A 15,019-nucleotide genomic window follows, 5' to 3' on the forward strand; every position below is an offset into this window, starting at 1 on the left:
CTCATCCTCCAAAACTTTTCTGTTGGAATTTTGCATTTTCATCCATTAGGTGACCGCGTACAAAACAAAAATGGTAGGAAACAGAAATAACTAGACTGCTGCATTAGAAAAATAGGAATAAAGAGCGGCCAATGGTAATATTAAGATTAGTCTTTATTTTGCTGAACCCTTTTCAGCTTATTAACGTGTGTTACAAAGTTACCAGAAACCTTATACAAATTTCTTTTTTTCTATTTTTTATTGTGAAATGCATATAAACTTGAAGGTAGGCTTTGAAACTACCAATCATTGCCTACTTACTATTTTTATTTATTTTTCCTTTTCAACAGCTTAAAGCGATATTATTGCTTTTTCAATTATTCTATAGTTAACTGAGAAAATTAGTGGTTTACCACATTTGAAAGCACTTATTTTATCAACACTCGTTAATTCGTAGTTGTTCAAGGTAGTTCAGGTACTATTTACGAACTAATGAAAGGCAACGTCAGTGTACATATGGAAAGACATTTGGGTTTAGCAATCTTTAAAGTTGATTGAATTATCTATTATTTGTTTGATAGCTGTATTCATGCTCAAAATGCTTAATGAAAAACTCGCTCTTCCTTTGACCCAAATTCTGATCACGTCATAGAACTTGTATTTTACCATATAACCATCACTTAAAAGAAATATCTTCAAAGCTTTACTGTTAAAGGGTCCGCTTGTCAGGTGCTCTCAGATTAGCTGCCATGTTATCCCGATGCCTTTCCTATCTCAAAAGGTATTCCCAATTACATTTCCGAAATGTCTGCCCCTCTGATTTGGCTCATTTATGAGGAGCACAATGATACGCCAAATTCCTGATCTGTAAAATTTAGCCCCAGTTACCGAATTACAAACTATTCTTAATTACAGATTATCAATTATTATTAGCTGTTAATTGCACCACTCTGACCCGTTCTTTTAGGAGTCGAAGTCTTCTCAACATCGCAAGGTACGTTTATCCACTCTTTTTATCCTCTCCAATTTTCGTTTTCAAAGGAATTTTTTCCACGGAAGTTGTTTTATTCTCATTTCCTCACCAGAAGTGTGAGTTTAAGTCGGCAGGCGATGAGCCACGAGCAGCTTAATCACTCTCTCGAGGAGAGCACCAATCAGCTGACCAATGAGACCACAACTCCTCCTAGGTTGGCATCGATCGATGTTCTGTCTGACTGTGTGCGATTGGCTGGTGTCGCCTCTGAGTCAGCCGAGCAGCTGAACAGACAACCTTCGGAAGCAACCAATCATAATAATCGCAAGCTCACCATTGATGGTTTTTACCAGCTTTAAATTTTTAGGCTACCCAGAAGGTAGATAAACAAATGCTTAGGCGAAATTCTTCTAATGTAAAATGGACCACATACAATACGACCAATCATTGAATGTTGGATTGACCAATAGGCTCTTCTGCATAAAGTATTAGGGGTGTTTCCGCTAGCCACAGAAACCATTCACCCTCAAGCGATCTCAAACCATTAAGTAATTGACGGCTGGGAATTATGACATCCGTGAGTTGGAAACGTATTTTTTTAAGTAAACGTTATAAGGTCCTTGGTTTACTTCATTGACTATTGAATTAGGGACCGTCAGTTCTAGCGACCAAAGTAAGTTTGAGATAAAAAGAGTAGATTTAAAATATTGAGGTAATTAAGACAACACATTTAGCAGAACAACCCCTCCTCTATATTTGGGCACATAATAGGAAGAACGGTGTAATTTCTGGAATACAAAATGTTTAGATGTACTGTGTCCACTAAAATTTAGTTCAAAAATCATTTAATCGTTGTTTGGTGATGCATTATTTAAGCCATATTTATGAGTTAGGGATAGGTTAAATATATTGTTTAAGATACTCAAATGTACCAATTCAAGTTTTTACTTCTAATAGCCTAATTCTTTGTATAATCGCATTCATATGTAAAATAACAAGAATATTTATTGGGCGTGGATTACTTGATTTGGAATAAATTATTATTTTCTAGAAGTCGTTATAGAATTTGTTAGTGCTCCCAACATGATACTTTACCTTAAAAACGATCTGCCCTAATTATCAGTTTCCTAATTACAAATTCGCCAAAGAAAGTATTTGAAGTCTCAAAGATGGAACTAATATTACAATAATAAATAAGAAAAGAGGAAATTGTTGCCAAAAGTAGTCGTCCAAGTGCATTAGTTACTTCAAAAATTATAAGCGTTTGTGAAATCCGCATTTGATTTCTTCGCACACATGCTAACATATTTTATTTGTGATTAATGTCAAATACGTGGAGAAAAAAGGCAAAATGCAAAAAACCGTGTGAACTTAGCCAGAAATCCTGCATTTTTGATAATCATAGTGCTTCCACTAGTGAACTGAACAAAAATATTTGCCACTCGAGAATTAAGCTCAAATTTTAGGGATGAGGTGATACAGGGAACTTGATATCATCCACTTCCAAAAGTCTACTTGCACCGTGGAAAGTGTGAGGCCTCCTCTGATTAACTCTTCCTATCTGGATTCAGCGCTTGATAACATTCTCTTGAACAAAACCTAGCTTTTAAGGGGGTTTAATACGACAAAAGTTGCTGCCGTAGGAGTACGGCACCCAGTAGTAAGTGGCAAGCGGGCTCTATCACTTGCAAAAATAGTTGCAGCACCTGTGCATGGGCCAGTCTGGTCCATCCCGGTTCAAACATTGTTAGTCACAATGACAGGACCGTGTTAGTGAATAGGTGCATGATGACGAACGAAGCTTCTTGTGAACCAAGGTGTAAAATCTGAACTCACCGAAATCTTCAGCCACAGTTTTACGGCTATGTGACGTTCTTACTGGCATAAACAATTCCACGATAGGCGCACGTGGTTCGTCTTGAGGACCCTAGTCTAAAATATCGGCAACTACTCCAGAAAATGCGAAGATAATTAGCGCCTGTAAACTTTGAGCTTGTGGATTTTGGGAATCATTTGAGAAATCCGAATGTTTTGCAGATGTGAAAATGTATCGCAGCAGTGAGGTCATATCGACAACCGTCTCACCGGCAATAACAAATAGCACAAACGGGGATTTATCACCGGTAGTCAGCATGACCTGGTCACCGATGCCTTTGCAGAAGGCGGACACTTTGGCTGAGGTGGAGAGCAAGGAGGTCGAAGCGGTACTGACCCATGCTGAGGTATGAAGCCAATCTCTTCCATCAATTGCTTCATTACTCATCTAAGAGTAATTTAAAAATCAAACAGTTTTTGTGATGTGTTCACTTCGAAACATGTTTACCCAAACGGTTGAGTTAACTAAGTAAAAAGCGGTACTTAAATAATGTTGGGATCTTTTAAAATACGGTACAAGATGTCGTCCCTCAAATGATATTCTTTGAACGATATCGTCGCGTTTTGAGTTTATTCTGAAATTTTGTCCCATAACCTCTGCACCACTTCATTTGGATAGAGAATTTTCGAACCACTCAAAATGGACATTTTATAAAAGATGGAGCAAATAGAGGATTGAGGTATTGAATAATTATCAATTTAGTTGGAATTTATCGAACGAGAACCCACTTCCATAAATATGATAGCATTCGACGCTTGTTTAATTTTCAATGAGGCGGTCGTGATTAAAGTACTTATTTGTTGATTACCATTATAATACTTTGATGAACTACTTTTTTTTTGAGTGACAGAATGTGATGATAAAAACCACGGATCTCTAAAATAACATTGATCCATGAAATTCATGAGGTATGGTTTCCATCAATGATTTGGCGTGACCCAAAGGCACTTGTAAAACATGCGCGATTTCTTTTGTACATGCACTACAGAGTATAAATACGAACGTGTTTGTGCATTTCCATGTGCTCTTCGCTATGGTCTCCTATTTTGAAGCCTCAAATTATTAAACTTCAGTTGAGTTTAATGAATCCAATTCCATCTTGTCTGTTCTACGAATCAAGTTCAACTCGACTCCCACCAAGGGTGTGATGTGCGTAACCAGGAGGTATCGCTCAGTCAGTTGGGTTAAGCGACTTGATTCTCAGAGGTCTAAGCGATTGGTACGCTTTCTTGGAATTTGATAATCCCATAACCATGTATGAAAGGTAGGAGATAGTTGAAAACTAAAAGAGAGATTGGAACGGAAGTGGCCAAGTTTTCCGCGTTTACACTTCAGGTTTTCTGAAAGTACAACTTGCAGCCCGTTTGTGTCCCTCTGGAAAAGGATGATAAATTGTAATGGTATTAATTTGTAGCACACAAACAACTAGTTTGTGTGATTAATTTGCGTCATTTCCATTCACCGTCTGACATCGCTAAAAACTTGCCATTTGGTATTCGCGGAGTTTCCATCTTGTATCAAGCGAACATTTATTTGTCTAAGCGAGTATGCATTTTATGAGAGTCGCTTTGATACTTGAAACAAATTGACCTTATCATAATTTCAAGTCTAACTCGACTAGATTAAAATCGTGAAAGAGAATTAGAATAGCAAACATTTGGATGTAACCTGTTAAAGCAGGTTCTCAACCTTGATTCGAGGTACATATACAGTCAGCTAAAACACGTTTAGGCATTCAGGACGAAAGTGGAACAACTTAAGCAGAATTTTAAATAAGAAAGAACTGCCTAGTTAGTACCCCTTGTTTCGAGTACAGTCCATGTGTTTGGACTAAAATTCGCCATCATTGAATGTGCTAAATCTGGTGAACTATGTGAGTCCCGAATGTATTGAGTGCATCTGCAAAGAAGAAGTAGTCTGGTCTGAGTCGTAAGGTCAGGAGAAGTACAAACTACGACTCAGTACTTATCAAAATTGGTATGAGAAATTTAGGTACGTTGCCTATTCAACCCTTGTGTATCCGGCTTCCAAGTTCGTGCAGTTTTAAAATTATGCATTTAATTGTCTAGATAAGTTTCCTCTTTAAGCCAACTTCAAGTTCCTTATCCAGCTATTCTTCTAAAGCTATTTCTTGCTTTACTTAATTGTCCTTACAACTAGCGCTAAGTGACGTTCACCGCGGGGGTCGCACTCAATCATCCGCCCATCAGACAATTTGGCCTAATCAATGGCTATAAACCACAAATGAGCACGTGTCACAACCGTGACCACGGAAGTGTTTTTGTCCAAGACTCCCATTAGTAATAAAACAATTTTCATCGGAAAATTCTGAAGGACTAAATAACCTTTAAAGGAAACTTTGGATAACCATAATTTTCCTTTACCTTATTTGGTCATACTTAAAAGACGATCCTGAAATATTGCATTATTAGAGGAAAATACAAAAAAAATAATCCTCTACAGATCATGCGTTTGGTGGCACATCGTCAAACTGAGGACAACGAACCAGAGGAAGGTGTTCCCAGGAACAACGAAGTGGAAGAATCACCAAAGACCGATGCTACATCTCTACCGTCTGCTCCAGAGTGGAAGAGAAAGCAGGGAGATGAAGAAAAGGCAAACGAGGAAGAGGAGGAGGCCACGGTCGATGGTATAACGCCTCCACTGCCTTCTCCCACCACATTGCCTCACAAATTCAATTGTCAAGGCAGCGTGGACCACTCCTCACAGAATCACAGTTCCACCACTTCCGAGTCCTTTGCTACCCAGATCCAACGTCCAGGGGCCTCCACGATGATGCTGGAACGTGCCGACACTGTCCCCTCAGACTCCACTCCTCTCTCTTCGTCCACCGCATCTCCCTCTCCACCGAAACCAGAGGTAAATCTCGTTACTCGCAGCGCTGTTGTGGATCCACCTTCCGATTTTGCTGACACTTCATCGCCCCAGAAGGACATCTACTTCCCATACCTTTCCAAAGTCCGCAATCTAGACCAAGACGAATGTGGACAAAAGACACTCTACCAGCCTCTGCGATTCGATATACCTATCCGAGATCCTTTCACCCTCCCATCTCGATCACAAGAGCTCAGCATCAGTGTGGAGCAACCATTCGATTCGTTTACATCCTCTCCAGCAAAAACAAGCGTTGCAGAACTCTCGCCATGGCCGAATGAGAGGCTAGTGAACGTACCCTTACGCGTAGACAATAGTTCACTTCTCTTGCGTCATGGATACACGCCGCACCGAGGTTATAAACCCGGTCATTTGCGAAATCAATCGGACGAAGAAGTGGGAATGAAGGAAAATGATGAGGTCGAGCCGAGACCGACGGTAGTTCGGGGAGGCTGTGCGCCACCGATAGACGAACCTATCATTGTTGCTGAGTACCACGTGCCTCTGTGCGATGTAAGTTGGGTAATTTAAGTTAGTCTATTGTCTGTGTTTATGTGAAGGAGATGTACGATATTTTATTTCTTAATATGAATCAGAAATGTTTCCCATACAAATAAGAGTTCAGTCGTGAAGGTTCAAGCCAAACCAGGAGTCTTAGTGGTATAACAAAAAGTGGAACATTTCAAGCAGTAAAAACTATTTTTGCTTTACTTCACAGTCTCCTGATGCATTAATGTACTAAGTTCAGCTTCAAGCCAACATCTACAAAGCAGCTTAGACATAGAAAGGTTGTCGGTAGGCCTGAACCATTACCACATGCTGTTCCAGCCACTCACGCACTACCATCTTGATTTATCTGTGTCTAGAATGTACGTTGACTACGTGTAGGGGTGATGGGCTACACTTGCTATCTACGACTGCAGACAGTACCTCTACGGTAGTATCAATCTTTATCAATAATATAAAATCAGAAGTCTCTGTTTGACTTGAACATTCTTCCCAGAAAAATCGTGTGTTTGCTATCTCAACTTAGTGTCAATTAGCAACGTTTTAATAATACACATGTAAACTACTTTAAAAATGTTGTAGTGATTTGGTTTTATTGGATTAATAAACTCAAAAGAGGAAATGGATAGCGAAAATGTTTGGTCAAGAGAGCAGAAAGTTGTGATTATATTGTTGTCACAGAATGTGGTGTCATGGGAAGAAATTTTTGTATTATGTAACCCAATATGAGCCCCAGTGTCTTAACGAAATATTTTTTCAAAAAACTAAAATACCCATTGGGTTTGCTTATTGTTCAGCACGAAAGCCGTGAATACTTCCAGTATCTTCGGAGTGAAATTCGGTGATAGTGATTCATGGGTAAAGAAGGGAGGGAGGAATGGAAAAGTGCATACGGAATGGAGCTGTTATTTCTTTCTTCCACTTTAGCTACTTCTATTGCATGGTTGAAACTCACGTGGCCCAATTTTTAAGATTAAAATAGCTAATGCTTCCGTCTTCAACTGACTGTCTCCGTTTGAACTGATTTCTTCTCAGTGTAGATAAGTAACTGTTGTTACTAGCCACAAACTGGCTACGACATTACATCACTTTGCCATTTCTCTGGATCATTTAATAACTCAATTGGAATCGTTTTTTGTAGCTATTAAGGTGAAGTTCCGGCCTGCTTACAGGTCTATTGTGGGTTATGCTTCAAGTTTCGGCAAGTAATTTTGATGAGCCTTTACGTTGTCCCATTACTGCATTTTTATAGCAAAATTCATTTACATAAACTTTTGATTCATTACTTAACAACTTTAATCTCCTCTGAAGTCATAACAGGTCACACTAGTGTAGGAGAAGTTATCATTAACAAGCAGGAGGGTCGGCAGTCTTCAAGGGAAGCCTCAAGGTTCCGTCGGCAATTTCGAAGTGCGATTCACGTAAACTAAGGGTCCATACATTAAAATGGATATCAAATCAATATGCGTAAATACTTGATAGATCCGATTCTGTAGTCGAAGATAGTTCAGGACTCTTAAGTGATTACTGCTGCATTTAATGTCAGATCCAGTAAAATGACCAGTCAGATTTTATCGCCATAAACTTAGGCATGATTTGATGTGAATGGACGGAGGAATTCCGACTGGATGTTTTTCGGCTCTTTTCTCTTCATCAAATTTCACTTATTCGTGTGGCTCAATTTTTGAAATTAAGCTGTTCTCACGTCTGCTCCCAGGTTTATGAGCAGTAGCTGAACCCATCGAAAATATAACAGTAACTGGTGTTATATGAGGACACTGAATTGCCTCGGAGATCCTGATACTGAAAACGTTTTACCACTACAGAGAGCGAAACCTATATTGCCTTCAGAAGTAATTTGAAGTACTCTCTAGACTTAACTTACCACCCTCCGTTGGCGTTCCAGAAAAGTTCTCATATATGCAAGTCTTGATCAACCACATCATTGGTTCGGCACCGCACTGCCTTATCATGATTGGGTGGGAGGGTATGCGCCCGCATTTCTAGGTAGGGGTTCGATGGAAAGAGGGTGAAGAGGAGATCATTTGATAGCAGTAAGATGCCAGCTCAGGTGCTTATGTCGCCTTGTTGGGCTCGTGAGGTAAATCCACAGGTGGTTGAGGATTTGCTGGATGAACTCGTTTATGTCTGGCCCTACAATCGAAGGTTAATGAGTCCTCTTCCTGAGGTGAGGCAAGGCAAAATGATGTGTTTGAAGACTCTCTTCCTCTATTTAAGTCTCCTACCACTTTAAGAGTTCATTTGTTGCTCAATTGTTAAGTAGTTTTTACGAGAATACGATTTGGTCTAATAACTCATCCCGGTTTAAGAATCTTTGGCAAACTGGTTGATTTAAAATGGGTCTTTATTTTCATTTTTTTCTTTTTCTTATTCTTGTGCTTATTGAGCCAATCAGTCAGTCAACACCATTGCTTGGTTTAAATTCCCATTTTGTTAATTTCTAATGGCACTATTAAACTTCTCTTTTCATGATCTCTGCTCTGAGAGATGATAAAAGTTGGCATTTCGCATGTATGGGAGACTTGCATCTCTGCGCCCTTAAAAAGTTTGATTAAACCTTTAGTAAAACCCCTAGAGTAGGCTTTTAGTGTACTTTTGGAATACTTTGGCTTTCTTCAAACATCTTCATTTGTCTCACACTACATATTTATGCTGTCATTTGATATACATCACCCCTGACTTATAACTTTCAAAGAAAGGTTTAGTTAAAGGCATTGGCATATTTTCCTATCCTAGAAATGTTACGCATTAAGCAATTAGTAAGCATAGCTACCGAGCTGTGTAAAACAGAGCCCATCCAGGACCCTTCACGAATGCTCTATTTAATCTTATTAAGAACCTCCTTCTCTCACTCCTTTAAATTTACTACTTTTTTTACCTTTAAATGCCTGAAAAACGTCGAATTTTGTTGAATACCATCTCAAACCTAACTTTAAATTCTGTTTCCATAAGAATAGCTTCTTTTGGTATCCTCCCTGAAAATTGAAAAAAATATAATTTGGGAAAGATATCTCGAAAAATTTGAAGTACTGGTGTCAATTTATTTGTTCCTTCCGTCAATGTGCGTTAGCACACCCCATCTTCTTTCATTTTTAATAGAGCTTTAATTTTTGAATATTTATCTATATTTCCAAAAATCTGCAACAACTGATTAGAATGACAAAGAAAGTTGTTCATAAAACTTTAAACAAAGTTTGATTGTTTCTCTATTTATTCCCGAAAAGTTAAAAAAATTGGAAATTATGGCATTCTTTAGTGGGTGTGTACATTTCTTTTCGCTTTGAAAAAATAATGTTCATTTACTATTGCTCAAAAAGGACTACTTTCAGACTAACAGCCAACTCTTACTTAAGGAATTATAGGAAGTGAAGTTAGAGTAAGAATAAATCTTGCACTAACTAATATTTCAAATAGTTCCTCTTATTTGGCGAAATTGTTGAAATCAAATTCTAACCAATGCAAGAAAATGTCACCTGACAAAAATACCAGACAAATTCACTAAGACATACAGCTTGCTTATCCTAAAAAGCAGGTAAATCTTAGGAGGAGGATGATGATGATGACGGGAGTGAAGAGGAACCAAAGGAAATATCAGAACAGGACAAAGCGGCGGTCGCGCCATTTAATTGGAGCGCCGCGTCTGCTCGTGTTGATAGGATTCTCCCCGTTGAAACTCAGGTTATGCCAAACCTTCCGGCCATGACAACCGTCATCCTTAGCCAGGAGATTTTGACTCCTAAGTAAGCTGAACTAGTTTTTTGCATCAAAGGTTTCTGGGCTTAAAAAGACACCCGATTGCTTCCTTCCCAATCTCTAGGATGGACATTATCGATACTTATCACAAAGAAATGGATTCCTTTCCGGAACCCAGCACTGAGTCTGTTACCGAGAGACCTGTGGTTTCTCCTCCAAGGTATGTGACAAAATGAAATGCAATTTCCTACGCGTAATTTTTAAGTAAGCTATTGAAGTTCGTTTTGTTTTTTTACATTAAGTTGTGGAAATTGTTACGACTGAATTTGTGAGGCAACTACTTTAAGTTCAGGGCTGTTTCTATTCATGATGCTCTGTATTATCTCGTTCCGTTATTAGTTCGAGAAAGGGAATATTTCACCTAAGGTCCTAATAACGAATCTTAGAGAGACGATAATGAGTCTTCGCATTATGAGCAACAGCAATGAGATACCGTGAAGTCGCAGACAGATTCCATTTCCTATTCCAAATCAACATACCGGTAACATTTGAATAAATCAGTGAATTGCATTCCTACGTTATTATACTCTTGACAGTTAAATTGCTTGATCAAATTTTTAAGCATCGATGATTTCAACAGTTTTGTCGAAGTCGATTAGGATTGGATGGTTTGCATTTTAACGGTCCCTTATCATATCAAAATTTCAGTAAGCTTTTGCAGTTAGTATGCAGCACCTTGTTAAAGCACTCAATTTTGGAGACTTTATTGAGCAAAATCATGGGTTTGGTGTCCCAACTTCTATCCTCTATGTTGTATCTTCAAATAGTCTGAAAAGTATAAGCCACTCAAATAGAGGCAGAACTGAAGTCTATTAACCCAGCTTCTACTTATTTGTGTGCTATTAAACTCTATAGTCATCATGCTGGATCAGTGTGAAACGTTGTTTGGGGAAAAAGGTTGGAAAAGGTACATTAAATGGCGTCTCGAGGGACCTGCACATTTATTGGCTGTATTTAAGCTAATTGACCTAATGTTACAACAATTTCTTCTAAAAGCTCCCTGCCAGGACCTCTAGGCAATTGGAAGTCACCAAGCGACCCAAATGCCTCATCTCCCCAGCATGAAGTTAATACTTTTGATACCGAAGACTCAATGAAAATACTACACAAACAGAGTGCATTTATCCTTACACTGAAAATAATCTATGCCTATTTTATTGTTTTAAAATCAAAAAGTCTTTTTGCGACCCGATTTGATGCTTCCATTTGACATAAGTTGGTAATGAAAGTGTCAGGCAATTGTGACGCCGGGTTCATGTAGGAGAATTTCAGCTTCATATATGTGTCGCTGATAGCAATCTTGTTAGCTTTATATATGTAACAAATGCAGACTACTTGCATATTTAATGGCCAGCAACTGTAAATGTTAACAGAAAGCAGACACGCTTCTTTTCTACATCGAAAATGAACGTAACTCTGTTGTGTTATCATTTCGGTGGTGAGCTGTTGATCAATGAATTAATTTTAAAGGCCCGGTTGCTAGATTTGATTTTTTCAAAGTTAACTCGAACCATAGAAAAATGTGACAGCTGTATTTAAAATCCAAAACTTACTAGTGTGACTTTGGCAATGCACTGCTTTATCTCTTATCGGAAATAAGTAAAAAAAAATCAAAGATGGTAACGAAGTGACCCCATCCCTTTGAAGCCCATGTCAGGATGAGTTTAATTCAATCCGTCAATCCAACAAAAAACCTTTTACAGACGGGATCGAAATTCCTGTTTTGCGACAATTTTGAACTTTTGAGTAATAACTTATGAGTTATTGTCCTGTGGAAATTGATTTGGTTTCGTATTTACGTACAGAAATATCAGCCACGAGAACGTTGGTGGACGGAAATCGACAAAAATGGAGCCCTTTCTACAGAGGACTCTAATACAAATTTCCAAGACAGAAGGTACAGAAGAGGAGGAAAAGTACCAGGAACAAACTTTGCCATCTCCGACTTCTTCCGGCTCTGCCTCCGCCACCACCTTTGAAATGCCCGTCTCCCCAACCATTGTGCAGGTCTTTTGGTTTCTCCTTGTGTTTCTCTTCGTCCACCATGTCCTCAAAGTTCTTCGTGTTGGCCCAATCCTGGGCTTTTTCGGTGCCACGGGCCCTGAAGCCATTGGCTATTGGAGCGCCATGGAGGCCATGGTTGACTTTCTCCTCTTTCGACTCCTCTAAATGAAACGTTTTCGATCTCCACTGTCCCTTCATTCCAATTATGATTTTGATTGTCTGCGTGCTTGCCACTGTTTGTGTGTTTTAAACGAATTAATATACTAAGCAGCCTCTAATTCCTATTCAATTTTCATGAAAAAGCTTTAAACGCAGTGAAGCTTCTTTTGTTTAAATCTAAACATATTATGATTAGGATTATAAGATTTCGTTGAATAAAACGAGAGGCAAAAGAGTCTCTTCGTAAGTTTTTTTACTTTTATCAGAAGAAGCGCTTCCAGAAAAATCAGTTTCTTCCGCAAAAAGCATTGAGCGTCACTTGAAATTTGCTGAATAAATTTAATATTTTAGGCAGATACAAGAAATGCTAAAGTAGCAGTCTTCAGGATCATGTTATTACCTCAGCATCGAATCCAAATGCAACTTGATGGTGAAAGAGAGGATATTTAATCAAATTGATTTATTCTTAAATATGCGAATTAACACTGATATGAGGTGGACCTCGACGTTTCCACTTAAAAGAAATCAAAAAATAGTGGAATCCTTTTTATCCTAGTAAAGATTTAACAGAAAAGATGTTGAATTCCGGGTAAACAGTCTTACATATTCGTATATTTATAGATTTATAAACACGTATTTTTACAAACGTATCAGTGTTAATACAAAGGAAACAAGGAAAGATTTACAAGGTATGTTCAAGTCAAACCGATGGTCCCATTGGCAAGTTTGCTGCATTCCAACCTGAATTCCCGGTGTACATATTGTGCTAGGGCCAGGCTAGTTTAGACACCGTTGCTCAAGATTGCAGACATCTGTAGTGTGCGTACTTGCAACCGTAGACTGATGAACGAAGTTTTTTGTGAATGAATAAGAAGCCTCGGACAACTAATTGGTAGAAACATCTACAACACCAGAACAACATTCCCGTTCCAACGTTTTAGAAGCTTCTGTTCGTAAGTTGAAGCTTCGGACCTTATAGAACATGTCCCGACTTGGACTCTTGTTGGGCTGTCTTTTTATTAACCAATGTGACTTGAAGATCCGTCACTTGTACTAGTGATCACCTTATGATCAAAACCATTCAAAACGCCATAAACATGTGAATTTGATGGCCATTTTGGACCTCCTGCAGTCCAACTACCAGGCACGTACGCAAGTGTCGCACTCCCAGTGTATTCAAATCATCAGCATTAAAGACCTCCGTGCTGGTGTCCTTTTCCCTCCTCTCTTGCTTGGGATCTTGACAGTGTTCGTGCCCACATGCGTATCCAGCAGATAATGCCACCATTCGTGCAGGCAAACCCAAAACACTTAAGGCCACAAAAGCGAATTAATCATTTAATAATCCGTCAGTTAAAGGAAGTAGCTTCAAAACGTTTGGATTACCAGATGTGGTATTCAGAGCAAGATAATACTGTAAAGGGTATTGAAAATGGTGGACCTGTTCTCACTCCAAATTCACCAAAAAGTTTCCCAGCTCTCCAGTAACCCTTTTTAAGGCTTTTTCCACTTAAATGAGGCAGACTTATTAAGGAGCATCCGCTAATCCCTGCACAAAACTGGACACTAAACTAACATGTATATCGAATGGACCCTCATAATTACACCAAAAATCAGAGGCAAACCTATTAGTTTTCCCGTAGATTCTGCTTTGTCGTGAGAACTTCACTGAAAAATTGACTTTGCTCTAGGATACTGAAAATAACAGCATCTTGCCATCAAAATAAGCTAGTGATTTTATCATCAACGATATTAATTCCAAAATATGGTAACCTTTAGGACGGAAAAACTAACAATTTGCTAGAAAAAGTGGAAAAAAATTAGGAAAATTTATTGTGCTTTGCTTTTTGCCCTGTCTCTTCACGATTTCTTTTTCCTTCCAGTTTTTTGAAAACAGCTTGAGGCGCAAATAATAAACTCCACCCATCTTAATGTTATTTAGCAAACAACTATTTATCAAAAATGCCTTCCCATTTCCTAGATAAATTTTAGCACATTTCTTAAAAATTCCGGAACTAAGGCATTCCGAATAGGTGCACAATGTCAAGCTTACTATTGCTCCAATCCAGTTGATTACCTTCCTTTCCAGGTTCTAAAAGAAGAAGCATCTCGAATCAGGGGACATTCAAAACAACCACCTTTTAAGGAAAATGCTTATTTTAACCATTCTTAGATGAAGATCGCCTATGTGGTAATAGTTGGGCGTCACACTATTAACATCTTGACTGGGTTAAATTCAACTCGGTTTCCTGTAAGCTAAACGCTACATTGCTGTGGAACTTGGTGAAAACAAACTTTTAAAAATATCCCATTCTGACCACTTGAATAAACGAGACATTCGATGTTCAAACTAACTATCACTATCATTTCTTCATGCAAACGTTATTTATGCCACACCAAAACAAGCCATTGACACGAATCAACTACCGTAATTATATAAGGAGATGCAAATGCATATTTTCAGTCAAAACCTGAGATTCAAAGTAGTTGGAGCGCCAGGGATCGGTGGGCAACCAGGTGTTAGCATTTAAGTGGATAGGTGTTGTCTCAATGCGAATGCTAAGTTTGTAGAAAGCACGTTAAGGAGAAGTGCTGGAGCCCTTGCAGAGTGTCCGACTTGCACCTTGGGCGATGCGTACGCGCGCTCTTTGTCTAGCCATTCGTGAGCCATCCGTGGGCTTGAGAGCTTCAACGCGCTGCCGGAACTGATGAAATTTCTAAATTGGGGGTGCGTTTGTGTCGTGCTGCTCATATGACTAATTTGCTTGCATGGGCCTAAACTGTAAGTGTGGTAGAGTAAGTCGAGACTATCCTTTCAAACCAAGTTCTTTTCTTGTTTTTATGCGTAACTT

The 15,019-nt window shown here is 38.8% G+C and overlaps 1 protein-coding gene across 1 annotated transcript; it reads left to right on the forward strand. All coding sequences in view use genetic code 11, as the record gives it.

The window, feature by feature from the left end:
* Window positions 1–1,089: 1,089 nt before the first annotated feature.
* EGR_07999 (hypothetical protein) lies at window positions 1,090–12,173 on the forward strand (the record flags this gene model as incomplete). Its single annotated transcript, XM_024497248.1, has 6 exons — window positions 1,090–1,294; window positions 2,990–3,174; window positions 5,292–6,236; window positions 9,795–9,991; window positions 10,069–10,164; window positions 11,810–12,173. The coding sequence occupies 6 exons, from the start codon at window positions 1,090–1,092 to the stop codon at window positions 12,171–12,173; spliced, it is 1,992 nt and encodes a 663-aa protein (XP_024348311.1).
* Between the last annotated feature and the right edge of the window lie 2,846 nt (window positions 12,174–15,019).

This window comes from Echinococcus granulosus (genome assembly GCF_000524195.1).
Source record: "Echinococcus granulosus chromosome Unknown EG_S00093, whole genome shotgun sequence".
Lineage (NCBI taxonomy): Eukaryota > Metazoa > Platyhelminthes > Cestoda > Cyclophyllidea > Taeniidae > Echinococcus > Echinococcus granulosus.